At 38.0% G+C, this 12,146-nt stretch overlaps 1 protein-coding gene across 1 annotated transcript; it reads left to right on the plus strand.

Moving 5' to 3' along the window:
• The first annotated feature begins 5,156 nt into the window (after positions 1-5,156).
• LOC122071828 (DEAD-box ATP-dependent RNA helicase 47A) lies at positions 5,157-10,784 on the plus strand. Its single transcript, XM_042636251.1, has 2 exons — positions 5,157-5,369; positions 8,584-10,784. The coding sequence occupies exon 2, from the start codon at positions 8,636-8,638 to the stop codon at positions 10,307-10,309; it is 1,674 nt and encodes a 557-aa protein (XP_042492185.1). The 5' UTR covers positions 5,157-5,369; positions 8,584-8,635; the 3' UTR covers positions 10,310-10,784.
• Positions 10,785-12,146: the final 1,362 nt, after the last annotated feature.

Consider the following 12,146-nt stretch of genomic DNA (forward strand, 5'->3'; position numbering starts at 1 on the left):
TTTATTTTTTTTTCTTTTAATAATGTGAAAGTGAATTGATTAATGGTTGTGATCTAATTCTAATTACCGTCTTAAACATATGTATCTAAAACAATGTCGTAACTATTCGTCATCTAAGAATTTAAATACGCAAGCCACGCAATTAAAATTAAATAAATAAATAACTAAAAATAAACAACCCACGCAATTGAAAAAAAAAAAACAATAAAGGAAAAAAATGCTGAAATTAAAATAAAATAAAAGAAAGGGGATAAAACTAGAGAGAGACACACAAGTAGGTTTCTCTACTTAGCCCGAGGGATGCATCATAATATGAGATTCCCTACTTGACCAGAGAGTCACTCTTACTAGGGTTACTCTACTTGGCTTTAGGGAAAGGGAGACAATTAAAATAAAAGCAATAAATTAATAGTTCTATGGCTAAGAGGGGCAAAGCCAACACATACACTAGCCATGAACCTTGGGGGAAAGGGATAGCAATAATGTAACGACTGAAATTAAAATCCAAAATTAAGAAAGAAATGGTAGTCATAAGAGGGGATGAGGGGGGAGAAAAGACTACTGAAGGAGCCTACTTACTTGAACTTCAACCCTTGAACTGAAAACTTGATCGATTTACGATACTACCAGTACTAAAAACCAGATCTAGAATAAACCTAATCTGGAATTTCTAGTACTAGAGAAAACAAATTTGAAGAAAAAATAAATTGAACTTGAAAAACATGCTTCATAGCTTGTTCTTGTCACCTAGAACTAAGCCTAAAACTAGAACTTGAAAATTACAACTTGAATTGCTTAAACAATAAAAATAAAAGACTAAATAAAAAATAAAAGTGCTTGTATTAATTGAATAAAAAGAACTTACAAAAGTGTTTAAAGCATAAACCTAGAACTAGAACTAGAGAAAGATATAAAGTAACTAAAAAAAAACCCTAAAAGAAGAATGAATTGCCTCCTCCCCTTGTGTTAATTCTATTATATAGAGAATGGGGGAGGAAAATTAAAGATTTTAGCTTCTAAAAAAAAAATATTTTTTTTTATCTTGTTGATGAGTTGGAGGAGAGAGAAGATAGAGAATTGTAGGAAGTAGGAAATCTCCAACAAACGTCGGCAGCATCTTCGATGATTTTTTTAATTATTTATTTTCTTTTTTTTTTTCCTTTCCTATTTTTTCTCCATTTTTTCTATTTTTCTCTTTATTTTCTTATTTCTCTCTCCTTAAGAAACCCTTTGGCCGACCTTCTTTGAATGATGAATAGGAAAGAAAAAATCTTCTAAAATAAAAACCTCAACAAAATGGCAGTTAAGAGGTTCAAACTTGAGACATCCTAATAAACAAGGGATTTTGTACACCACAACTCACCAACTACGCTAGTAGTTATTGCTACCAAAAACGAATCTTCAATCACTTAAGGATATGGTCCATCGATCATTGTTGGTATTTAGAATATTCCTTATACCCTTGGAACAACTGCAGGCTGGTTTTGCATCTCGGTTCAGTTCTGATCCATTATTCTTTTTCTAACCCGAAAATAATAATCACTTGTATGGTTGACCAAACGAATGTATACTTGCAATTGAACATGTTCATCTTGCTTAGAATTTCATCTTCTTTACAACCATGAAAAGAAATAGGACTTCTTTATATGTAAAATTGGAGATATAGCGTCCGATAGTCCTTAAAGCCTTGAAAATATGAAACCTGCAAAAAGAGAGTAAAACCCAAGGTAGCTTCATTCTAAATATGTAAAATGCATGTTTTACTATCCTAGATTTCACACATAAACTTGCTCATCAAATATGTTTTTTTTTTTTTAATCATTAGCTAAGTTGAGCATGTCAGTAGGTTTGTGTATGTGTCGTCAATTCATTCGCATTAAATTGATTGTCAAAAACACTTTTTGATCCGAAAAGACATTTTTTTGTCATCCAATATTGATATAATGTCAATACCTAAATCTATGCCAGTAGCGTCACATATATATGTATTTTATACAAACACTTGAGAGATTTTTTTTAGTAACGACACGAGAGAGATTCAAAAGGTGCTACGATGGGAGGATTTTAATGGATGGGGCTATTATCTATATGGGAGCTTAGCAATTGTATGTCCAAACTAAACACAGAAGGTCTCATTGATCCACTTGAACATTTTTTTTTTTTGTTGGGTTGTGTGGTGGGGGGGGGGGGAGATTGCGATAGGAGAAATCTTAAAAAGTGACTTAGAAATTCATTATTTTTATTTCCTATTAATCATATTTTCAATGCATGTGAATTCTCTTGAAAAATTGTACGAAATTTTTTTTTTCCCTTAAAATATTTTATCTATTTTGGTAATGGATTCTATGTTGAGTATCTAGTTCTTCTATCATAAATGAACGTTGTGAATTCAATGCATTGATATCAATATTTGGTAAAGTAAAACACATAAAATCCAACTGCAATGGTAAAGACCTTTTTGAAAAGAGTCTTGTTGCTCAAACAATGACAACTCATACATGATTCTTACGATGATCCAATTCGAGCTTGGGTTTCAAAGTGAGTTTTTTTGCCGTTGCTTGGATGTAATCTCACTTCTACATAGTGAAACATCTTCTTCTTCACCCAAGAACGTAGCACACCATGTCAGTGTGTGAACCTTGTTAAATCTTGTGCGGATCTGTCTTGATTTATTTTCGTATTTGTTGGTGTTTACCTAACAGAATCACTTCATTTTTTTTCTATTTTTTTCTTTTGTAAATAATATTATTTTTTCAACGGAAGGCATGATGAATATGGACTTGCTGAATATAGAGATCATGAAGCCAATAAGAAGATAATGGCCAAGTTGTCTTACATGCCTACGACAAGACTTTTCACTCTAGGGAATGCACAACGTTTGCATCCCTAGATGAACAACCAAATGCTGAAGTCATCTCCAAGATCCTGTCACCCATGGCAGGCCACTTGAGAGGACTTTTCTCTATTAAAAAACACTTCACCAGGTTCAAGATGGCTTGCTCTCTTAAGAGCTGCAAGAAGAAAATCAGTGTTAGGATAACAAATTGCCTTCATAAACTTTACTTATAAGGAGTCTGGATTCTCCCAAAGTTTCCACGCCACTATAGGTAACAGTGATCTATTTTGAAGAATAGAATCCAGAAAATGAAGGGCCTGTTTGATTTTGTTTCCAGAAATGATTTTTCTGTTTTTCTATGTTCAGAAACAAAAAAATAACCCAAAAACCGTTTGATTTTTCTGTTTCGTTTCACTTGTTTTTTGAAACAGAAATATAAATTTATGTCTGTTTCTGTGTCTGGAAATAAAAATGGAGAAACAAATTAGACTTGTTTTTTTGTTTCTAGAAACAAGTGGGAGCGACAAAAATTATGAAAAATTCAATACATCACTCAACCTACCCAAACCCCAACCCATTGTTGAAACTTCTTGCTATCTAGATGCGGCAATTCTAACTTAGTTGTGTAAAGCTCATAGTTTCGGATTGTCTTCATCCTTCTGAAGCTCATCTCCATGAAGCATACCTACAACTCCAACGTCATGCCTTCACTCGTGAGTTGCATTCCAACAATGTCGTGCCTTCTCTCATGTCTTGAACTCAATTACACTGTTGAAAACATTTCGGGAAACAGAAAATTAAATACCTTTTTGTAATTTCAAAAATCGTTTCTTAGCACAGAAATGGCAAAAACTATTTCTACTGCTTCTATTATACTGTTTCTAGACACATAAACAGGAGAAACAAAATCAAACGGGCCCTAAGCCTTTTTTTTTTTTTTTTTTTGATGAAACCAGAAAACTAAGCCCACCTCTCTCCTTGAAGCGACATAGGCAAGAACAAGAAATCCAATGCAATTTCCTCTATTCTTCATGTTGCCGCCAATAGAAAGTTGATAATGCTTTTGGCATCATGGTGTGAATTTGAAAGAGAAAAATGCGAGGTAGCATAGCAAGACATATAGTAAGCCACCGATTTAATAAGAACATCTCGACTTGTCAAAGAAATAATTTATTGTTTTCACCCTTATACTTTCTTGCTAATTCACGATGACCCCTATCTCAATCGGGAAACCCAAATATTTTAGAGGACCATCTTCATAGAACCTTCAAAATATATATAAGAGAACCTCACTTAAGTCTAAAACTATTAGCTTTTTGGGTTCTCAAAAGGAGAATCCTAATCTCTTCCCCAATAGCTTACAATGATGTACATTTTATGTATATTTTTTTCTTTGAAAAAAAAAAAAAAAGAAAGAGAGAGAACCACGCTTAAATCTAAAGGGATGTTAGGAGTCAGTGTCAACTCAAATTTCTTGAAAGTTAATTGCTAGACCACTCAATTTACAATAGCTCTCGAAATGAACATATAAAAATGCCTGATTTTTTTTTCCTTGGATAAATATGCCCCAAGAAGAGTTGAACTCATGACCACTTTATTGTAAGGTGGGGATACTTGTCAATTGATTTATCCACTCGGATAAAATATCTTTGAGAAGTGATTCTCTATCCAAGAGCATGGCCTATGCCAATAGACCAATGCTCATTGTGTTTATCTTTTTTCTCACCCAAATGAAAAGCGAGGATGTCTTTTCATATAGTAATAAAAGGGATAAATGCATGGGAGTACTGATATAGGCCATGCTCTTGTATAGAGTTCTTTCACCTAATATTTTTATAAATCAAATGTTAAAAACCCAATTCCACCTTCAGTTGCAAACACTTCTAGGTTAAGATGTATATACAATAATCACCAAGCAAATTAATAAAGATTAAATCATACAAAATTAGATTCATGGACACACTTCCAAGAGATGTACACACTGCCCATGGAATACACTTTCATAATCTCTGTGATTTTTTTTCCTTATTGATTATGTGGGTGTAGTGCATATGAACCATCTCCCTCCAACATGCTCATTAGCTTGACTTGTAAAAGAGCATCCCCAGTCCCCACTGCACGAGTGTCACACCGTCACACCATTGCGGGTCTGGAAGGGTCATAGACTCATAATGTTCATTAGCTTTACACATAAAATACTAGAATATACTGGCGGCGTTGCCAAATTTGCCAGCCCTAGTCCCCAAGAGTGAACCAAAGCCAAGCCGTCAGGTCCAGCTCGCTTAACCCGGAAGCCATATACCAACCCAACAGCCCCCCGGCACGTACCACCCACTCTGGTCGAGGCTGGGAACGGATAGGTTTTCCTGATTTTTGGCAAGCCTAGGCCTCTGGGCTCTCTGGCACACTTCGTCTTCAAAGCCATTGGAGTCGTAGGTTTCAGAAGACGGTGAACTGCGTTTGATACAAGGGTTACATCTTTCTATCTCCAAGGAGGCGAAACGAAATCCTGGATTAGCTACCACATAAACAGGTCAGTCCTGCATAAATGTTTAAATGTTTTTTTCTGTTTTATGAAAGGATTACATCTTCGATTTTCTTTTCCCCCGGCAGCACTCCATTTTTCTTCTTCTTCTTCTTCTTCTTCCTCCTCCTCTTCCTGCTTTCTTATTCTTTAACTTCCAAGCTGTAATCTTGGTGCTAATGGTTTCTGTAAAGGTATTGGTTATAAACAAATGTCATCTGAATATTAGCAAATGACCCATTCTTCACTGAATCTCTGTACCCTAACTGTTTAATTAATAGTTGTTGATGTTCTGTGTTTTTGGTGTTGATTTGCATGATAGACTTAGTGTATACCACTAAGGAGTAGAGTAGAAGACATTTTATTTCACCATTAGACTCTGTTTATTTATTTATTTTTTCCCTAATGCATCGTCTTTTCTTCTTTTTTAACGCCTAGTACAAATTATGTTCATATTTAATTTTCTATGTCTACTTTTTCTTTGTTTATTTTCTGTTTTGCAATTTACGTTTGTGTATTCTCATTTCTCACTGGTTATACTTTCTGCTATTATATATCTTCATATTGAGATTGCTGGAAGCTGAATTCAACTTTCGCATGTATTGATTGACCAAGTCTGCTTAATTAGTTCTTCTTTTTTTTTTATTTTTTTATTTTTTATTTTTTTATTGTACTATGATTATTTATGTTTTTGGTTATCCTTGGAAATGAATTAGGTTATACCATTACCATCAATGCTTTTGGTAGTTAATTTGTTGTTCACTTATTTTTTTGAGTAATTTAACATATAAGGCATATGTTGTAGCATAGTAAATGATGTTAGAGAAAGGGGGGGGGGGGGAGATAGTATGTGGGCTCCTAAGTTCTTAGCACCCCTCCATTGCCTTGGGTTGCCTTGTCGCCTTGAAAACTATGATATTCATCCTTATTTAGAGTATTGACAAGCTTATGAACCCCCCATGGTTTGGGAAGTTGTGGAAAATGGCCATCACTAGTGAGGGGGAATTTTTTTTCTATGAAAGGTGGAAACTTGTAGAAAGGAAGTCCATATCCACCTTATTTAGAGTATTGACGAGCTCATAAACCACCATGGTTTGGGAAGTTGTGGAAAATGTCCATCACTAATGAGGTGAAAAATCTTCCATGGAAGGTGGAAACTTGTTGAAAATAAAACCCTTGCTATCGATCATCTGATATTCTGATCTCTTGAGGGTGACTGGTTACCAATAGGTTCAGTCTGTACGAAAGGAGCTTGAAGCAGCAAGACATCTTTGAGCTTTTCTTTTCTACCTTTGTTTACACTAGGGCTGTTTGGAGCTCATTATTATGCAGGCTTAAGCAATTTTGGACATGTTAAGAGACCCTTGTTATATGATTTATCTTGTTATGACTGGAAAAATCAAGAATTCAAAATCTTCATAGAGCATCCCTCCAGCTAGGGGTGTCAATATATAAACCGAACCGGTAAAACCTGTCAGAACCACCCCGATTTAGCTCGATCCAAACCAAACCGAGCTCTTATTGGGCCGGTTTTGGTCTGTGTTTTTCAAACTGTTCAGTTTCGGTTCGGTTTGGTCTAAACCGACGATTCACCTGTTAACCTGGTAATTGAAACCAAATATGAAACCGAGCCAATAAGAGCTGGCAAACCTAAACTCTAAAAAGACCTACTCCTAACCCTAATTATATAAATCCTAAAATCCCTAATTGCCTTCCTTATTCTTCTCTATTCATAACCCCAGTGGCGCCAGCCTCTCTCTCATCTCTAGCTCTCCTCACCTCGATAGGCAGCGGCAACGGCAACGGCAACGGCAATGGCAACGGCAACGGCAACGGTAACGGCAACAGCAACGGCAACAGCAACAACAACAAACTGGTTCTTCTCTCTCTCTCTCTCTCTCTCTCTCTCTCTCTCTCTCTCTCTCTCTCTTCACTGGCCTCTCTACCCTTAGATTGGCCTGGAATTAGGGTGGACATCACTCATTCTTCTTGCAGATAGCAACAGAAGTGCATAGGGTTTCTTTGAGAGTGGAAGATAGCGGCAGAGTGCATCGTCTCTTCCCTTAGATCCCTTGCAGCTTATGATCCTCTTAGTAGTTAATGATTTATTGAAAGGGTTAATGCAAGACATGAAACGGATTCAGGAACTGAAAATGGCGATGGTTGCCTTGCAATATTGAAGGGTTAACATCAAAAGAGGCCCATGCCCAAATCCAAAAAACCACAACTGAAAAAGACGAAAAGGAAAAAGATGAATCTTTCAGAAGAAAAAGACTATGTTAATCAACATAAAAATCAACTTCTTGTGAATCAGTCACATTTGAGGGATTTTTTTTCCTTCCATGCCCAAATCATCAAAACAGTTCTAGAAAAATGGGAACCACGCCCTAACAACCTCATCGATATGTATGGTAAATGTGCTCTCCTCAAAGTCACATTTCACCTGTTCAATCCAAACCAGAATAAACCCAGTAATCCAAACGGATGCCAATCCGAACCCAAACCACACCGAAGCCGGAACCGAACCGAAACCGCACTGACCCGGACCGTTGACACCCCTACCTCCAGCAGTGGTGAGCTGACAGATTTAGACAGAAAGCGTTCGTAGGAATTAGAGCATGGACCAACTTGTCATAAATAAATTGGAGACCTTGTTTTTGGGGCTTCAAACAGTAAGGGGTGTAGAAACTGTACATGGGCTTAAGTTAATGCCAACTTTGTAACCCTGGGTTTTGTTAGAGGTCTGGACAATCCTCCTACATGTGGTCAGGATAACGTCAGTATCATAAAGCGTTTTGTCCAATTTGGCTGAGAGGTGGGTTCTGCAAAAGAAAAAAACTATTGAACTGAAATTAAATGAAATTGAGCCTCTAAATATGATCGGCAAGGCTGGTTATTTTTATAATGTAAGCTTTTTCCTTTTATGAAAAAAATAATTTGTGCAAAATTTTAACCATTTTCTGGTGGAATTTGAACTGTATGAACTGATTCCTGAGTTTGGTTTGAGTTATTGAACATGATTAGCATTTAATAATTTCTGTTCCACTTTTCTTTATGAATATGTGTTGCGTGTACTGAAAGCACTTGCTTATTTGCATTACTAACTTTGGCTTATTATCTCCCTTTCTTTTGTAACTTATTTTGCTGTTTGAGGTAGAATCTGTTCCCCTATCTTGATTAAGGGGGTTCCTCTTAGGCACTGACTTCCTTTCATTACTTGTAGGAACTCGTATGAACAATTTATTTAACTACTAATTGGGTGAATCCAATGAAAAATGCCCATGTTGATTTCAACACGGTTGTTCCTTTTTGTTGGAGATTCTCTACCATTAAAAAAATTAATATGTATCTCAAGGACAGCTAGGATTCACACTAGTCTGCGGCTCCAGAGACGGATTGATCATGACAATGGGCCCCTCACTCTTGCAAGCCTTGGATTTAAGTGTGAAGTTGAGACAGCAAAGAAAGATCAGACCAACAAACTTGGGGAGACAAGTCTTCAAGCCTATAAGAGTAGAGTCAAGGCAGTGAGAAACAGTATAAGCAAAGATGTTGGAGTGAAAAATCCACTTGAAATCGAAGATGCTCCCTTTGCTGCCAAGACATTTTCCATGTTGGGTTTGTCACCTTTGGTGATTGAGCGGTTAGAGAAGGAAGGCGTTACTGTTCCAACTGATGTCCAGTCCACAGCAATTCCCACCATCTCCAAGAATCATGATGTCATAATTCAGTCGTACACTGGTTCAGGAAAGACATTAGCATATCTCCTCCCCATACTCTCAGAAGTTGGTCCACTGAAGAAGAAATTTGATTATGAAGAAGATCGTTTTAAGAAAACTGGTATCGAAGCAGTAATTGTGGCACCTTCCAGGGAACTAGGTATGCAAATTGTGAGAGAATTTGAGAAGCTTTTAGGACCTGGAGGCAAAAAGGCAGTTCAGCAGCTGGTTGGTGGTGCAAACAGATCAAGACAGGAAGAAGCTCTGAAGAAAAATAAGCCTGCAATAGTAGTTGGAACACCTGGGCGGATTGCAGAGATCAGTGCGGCTGGAAAGCTGCATACCCATGGCTGTCGTTTTCTTGTCTTGGATGAAGTTGATGAGCTCCTTTCCTTCAATTTTCGTGAGGACATGCATAGGATATTGGAACATGTGGGTAGGAGATCTGTTCCGGACCAATCCAGTGGCCCACAAAGCCCAATGTCTAGGCGGGCTGAACGACAGACTATTCTGGTGTCGGCCACAGTGCCATTTTCAGTGATACGAGCAGCTAGAAGCTGGGGAAGGGACCCTCTTCTTGTCCGAGCCAAAAGTGTTGTCCCACTTGAGTCTGTTGCTGCTTCTGGACCTGTTCCTTTGTCTGGACCTGCTTCCAGTTCAACATCAAACACTGTAACTCAAGGAGTAGTGGAGAGCTTACCACCAGGCTTGAAGCACTATTACTGTGTAACAAAATCACAGCATAAGGTTGATACCCTGAGGAGATGTGTCCATGCACTCAATGCCAAGTCTGTCATTGCTTTCATGAATCACACCAAGCAGCTCAAGGATTCTGTTTTCAAGTTAGAAGCTCGTGGGATGAAGGCTGCAGAGCTTCATGGGGATCTCGGCAAGCTTGGCAGGTCAACAACTCTGAAGAAATTTAAGGACGGTGAGGTGAGAGTGCTAGTTACGAATGAGCTGTCAGCGAGAGGGTTAGATGTGGCAGAATGTGATCTTGTGGTTAATCTGGATCTGCCCACTGATTTAGTTCATTATGCACATCGGGCTGGCCGGACAGGTCGGCTTGGTCGAAAGGGAAATGTTGTAACTATATGCGAGGAGCCAGAGGTGTTTGTTGTGAAGAAACTGCAGAGGCAGCTTGGTACTCCAATTTTGTCTTGTGAGTTTATAGAGGGCAAGCTTGTTGTCTCCAAAGGAGAAGGAGAAGAAGATACCTTGAAGAGTTAGTTCTTTGATGACATGATTCATGTTTCCTTCTGAAAATTTTTATTTTAAATTTAGGTTGGCAAAGACTATGTTTTCTCCTTTCTCATACATAGGTCTCATCTCCTCTATTGTGCAAGCTCACTGCAGTCTAGATGACATACCATTGGCCTAGAATCAATTTCTGATGAAGAAAGGTGCGTATTTCTCTCCAAGTTGTTTTAGGTTGCTTCTTGGTGAAAAATGTGAAGTATATGTGGGGTACATGTTACTTGGAAACGGTTTTCAGTCCTCTATAATATCAATGTAAGCAAGAAATTGCAACAAGGTTTTCAGTTCTTAAGTGTACACATATTGTGTTTGGTGGCTGGTGGCCCCTGTGGAACGAGTTGTCTGTACACCATTTTGAAATGCTGTTGCATACCGTAGATACGAATGCATCTGCATCGTAGCACAGGTTGGATGATCTGCACCCTATGATATTGAGTCCTTACATGCACATCTGGTATTATATATTTTGGTGGCCCTACTGATTGGTCAGTACATTGCGAGATGCTCTGCAAAGCACACGTACAAATGCATTTGCATTGGTGGCATAGGTTGAATCTTTATGGTAGACAGTATTATATGTTTGTTCAACTCTGATTAAGGTGCGCATATCTAGTCTATTCCACAATCAGAGTTCATGCATGATTTACTACACATCAGATATAATCTTACTGCACATAGACACTTCAATTGTCCTAGCCTGTAGCAGTGGTGTGGGCAACCATATTAGAAGTGAAGGTTGGATTCAATGACCAGACTTCTGTCAATTACTTATTTGGTGCCACCTTCTAGAGTTCAAACTGTTATATTGAACTCTGTTTATTATTATTATTTAAATTTTTTTTTTTGTGGGGGGTGGGGGGGTTGGTGGAGGGAGGAGTTTGGGGTTTGCTATACTTGATGTACATAGGGCTGCCAAGAGAAGGGCTCGAGCTGACCAGATCTTGGTCCAGTCCAGCCCTAGATCCGGTCCTGGGTTAGCCTATCAAACCAGGCCTGGTTGCTCTTTGTTTTGGCTCTCCTATGACTCCATCCATTTTCAGCCTGTAGGAAGGAAAGTCACCCCATCGAGCAGCCATTCAGGTTCTCCAGTTTTGTCTTCAAGTGGAGCTTCAAGAATGCCCTCCAATATTGTTGAAGAAAGAGGTTTAAGAGAGGAGTTCCAGCAGCCATAAAACTACAGCATATAGCCTAGGATTTAGTTTACTATTTTGATTGTCAAGTTAGTTTCCTTTTTTGATATCCTAGTTTAGTTTGCTTTTTGTTATCAGTTGTTAGCTTCTAAATTATTCTTTCTTGGTTAGCAAGTTAGAAGTCAAATTAGAAGGTTTAATTCCAGCTTTAATTTCCTAATTTAGAAGGCAGCTTTGTAAGCCTATATAAGAGGCTGTCAATTGTATGAAGGACAAGTTTGATTAATGAAATTTGAGTATTACTCATGGCTGCAAAAGCTTTTATCTGAGATGTGAAATGCCTAAACCTATGAGAGGTGAGATGCCCATTCCCCAACACTTCTTCTCCCCTTTCTCAACCCCCCATCGATTCCCTTTTCTTTCTTTTGTTTTCCTTTATCTTTTGAGTGTTGAGAATATTATGTGAGCTGCTCATCAAGGCACCAACCAGTAGCTGATCTGGAGACACAAGACTACCTGCGGCAGCATTAGAAGACCAGATCTGGGTAGGGTTTCAAACCAGCCTAAGTCCCTAATTTTTGCTCCACTGCTGACCCTGTTCTAGGGGTTTGTTCTTCACATCTAGGAGGACACTCGACCTGCACAGGTTGGTCAACAAAGGCCTGGATTTCTAGTTTTTA

The sequence above is a fragment of the Macadamia integrifolia genome, chromosome 2, assembly GCF_013358625.1.
Source record: "Macadamia integrifolia cultivar HAES 741 chromosome 2, SCU_Mint_v3, whole genome shotgun sequence".
Lineage (NCBI taxonomy): Eukaryota > Viridiplantae > Streptophyta > Magnoliopsida > Proteales > Proteaceae > Macadamia > Macadamia integrifolia.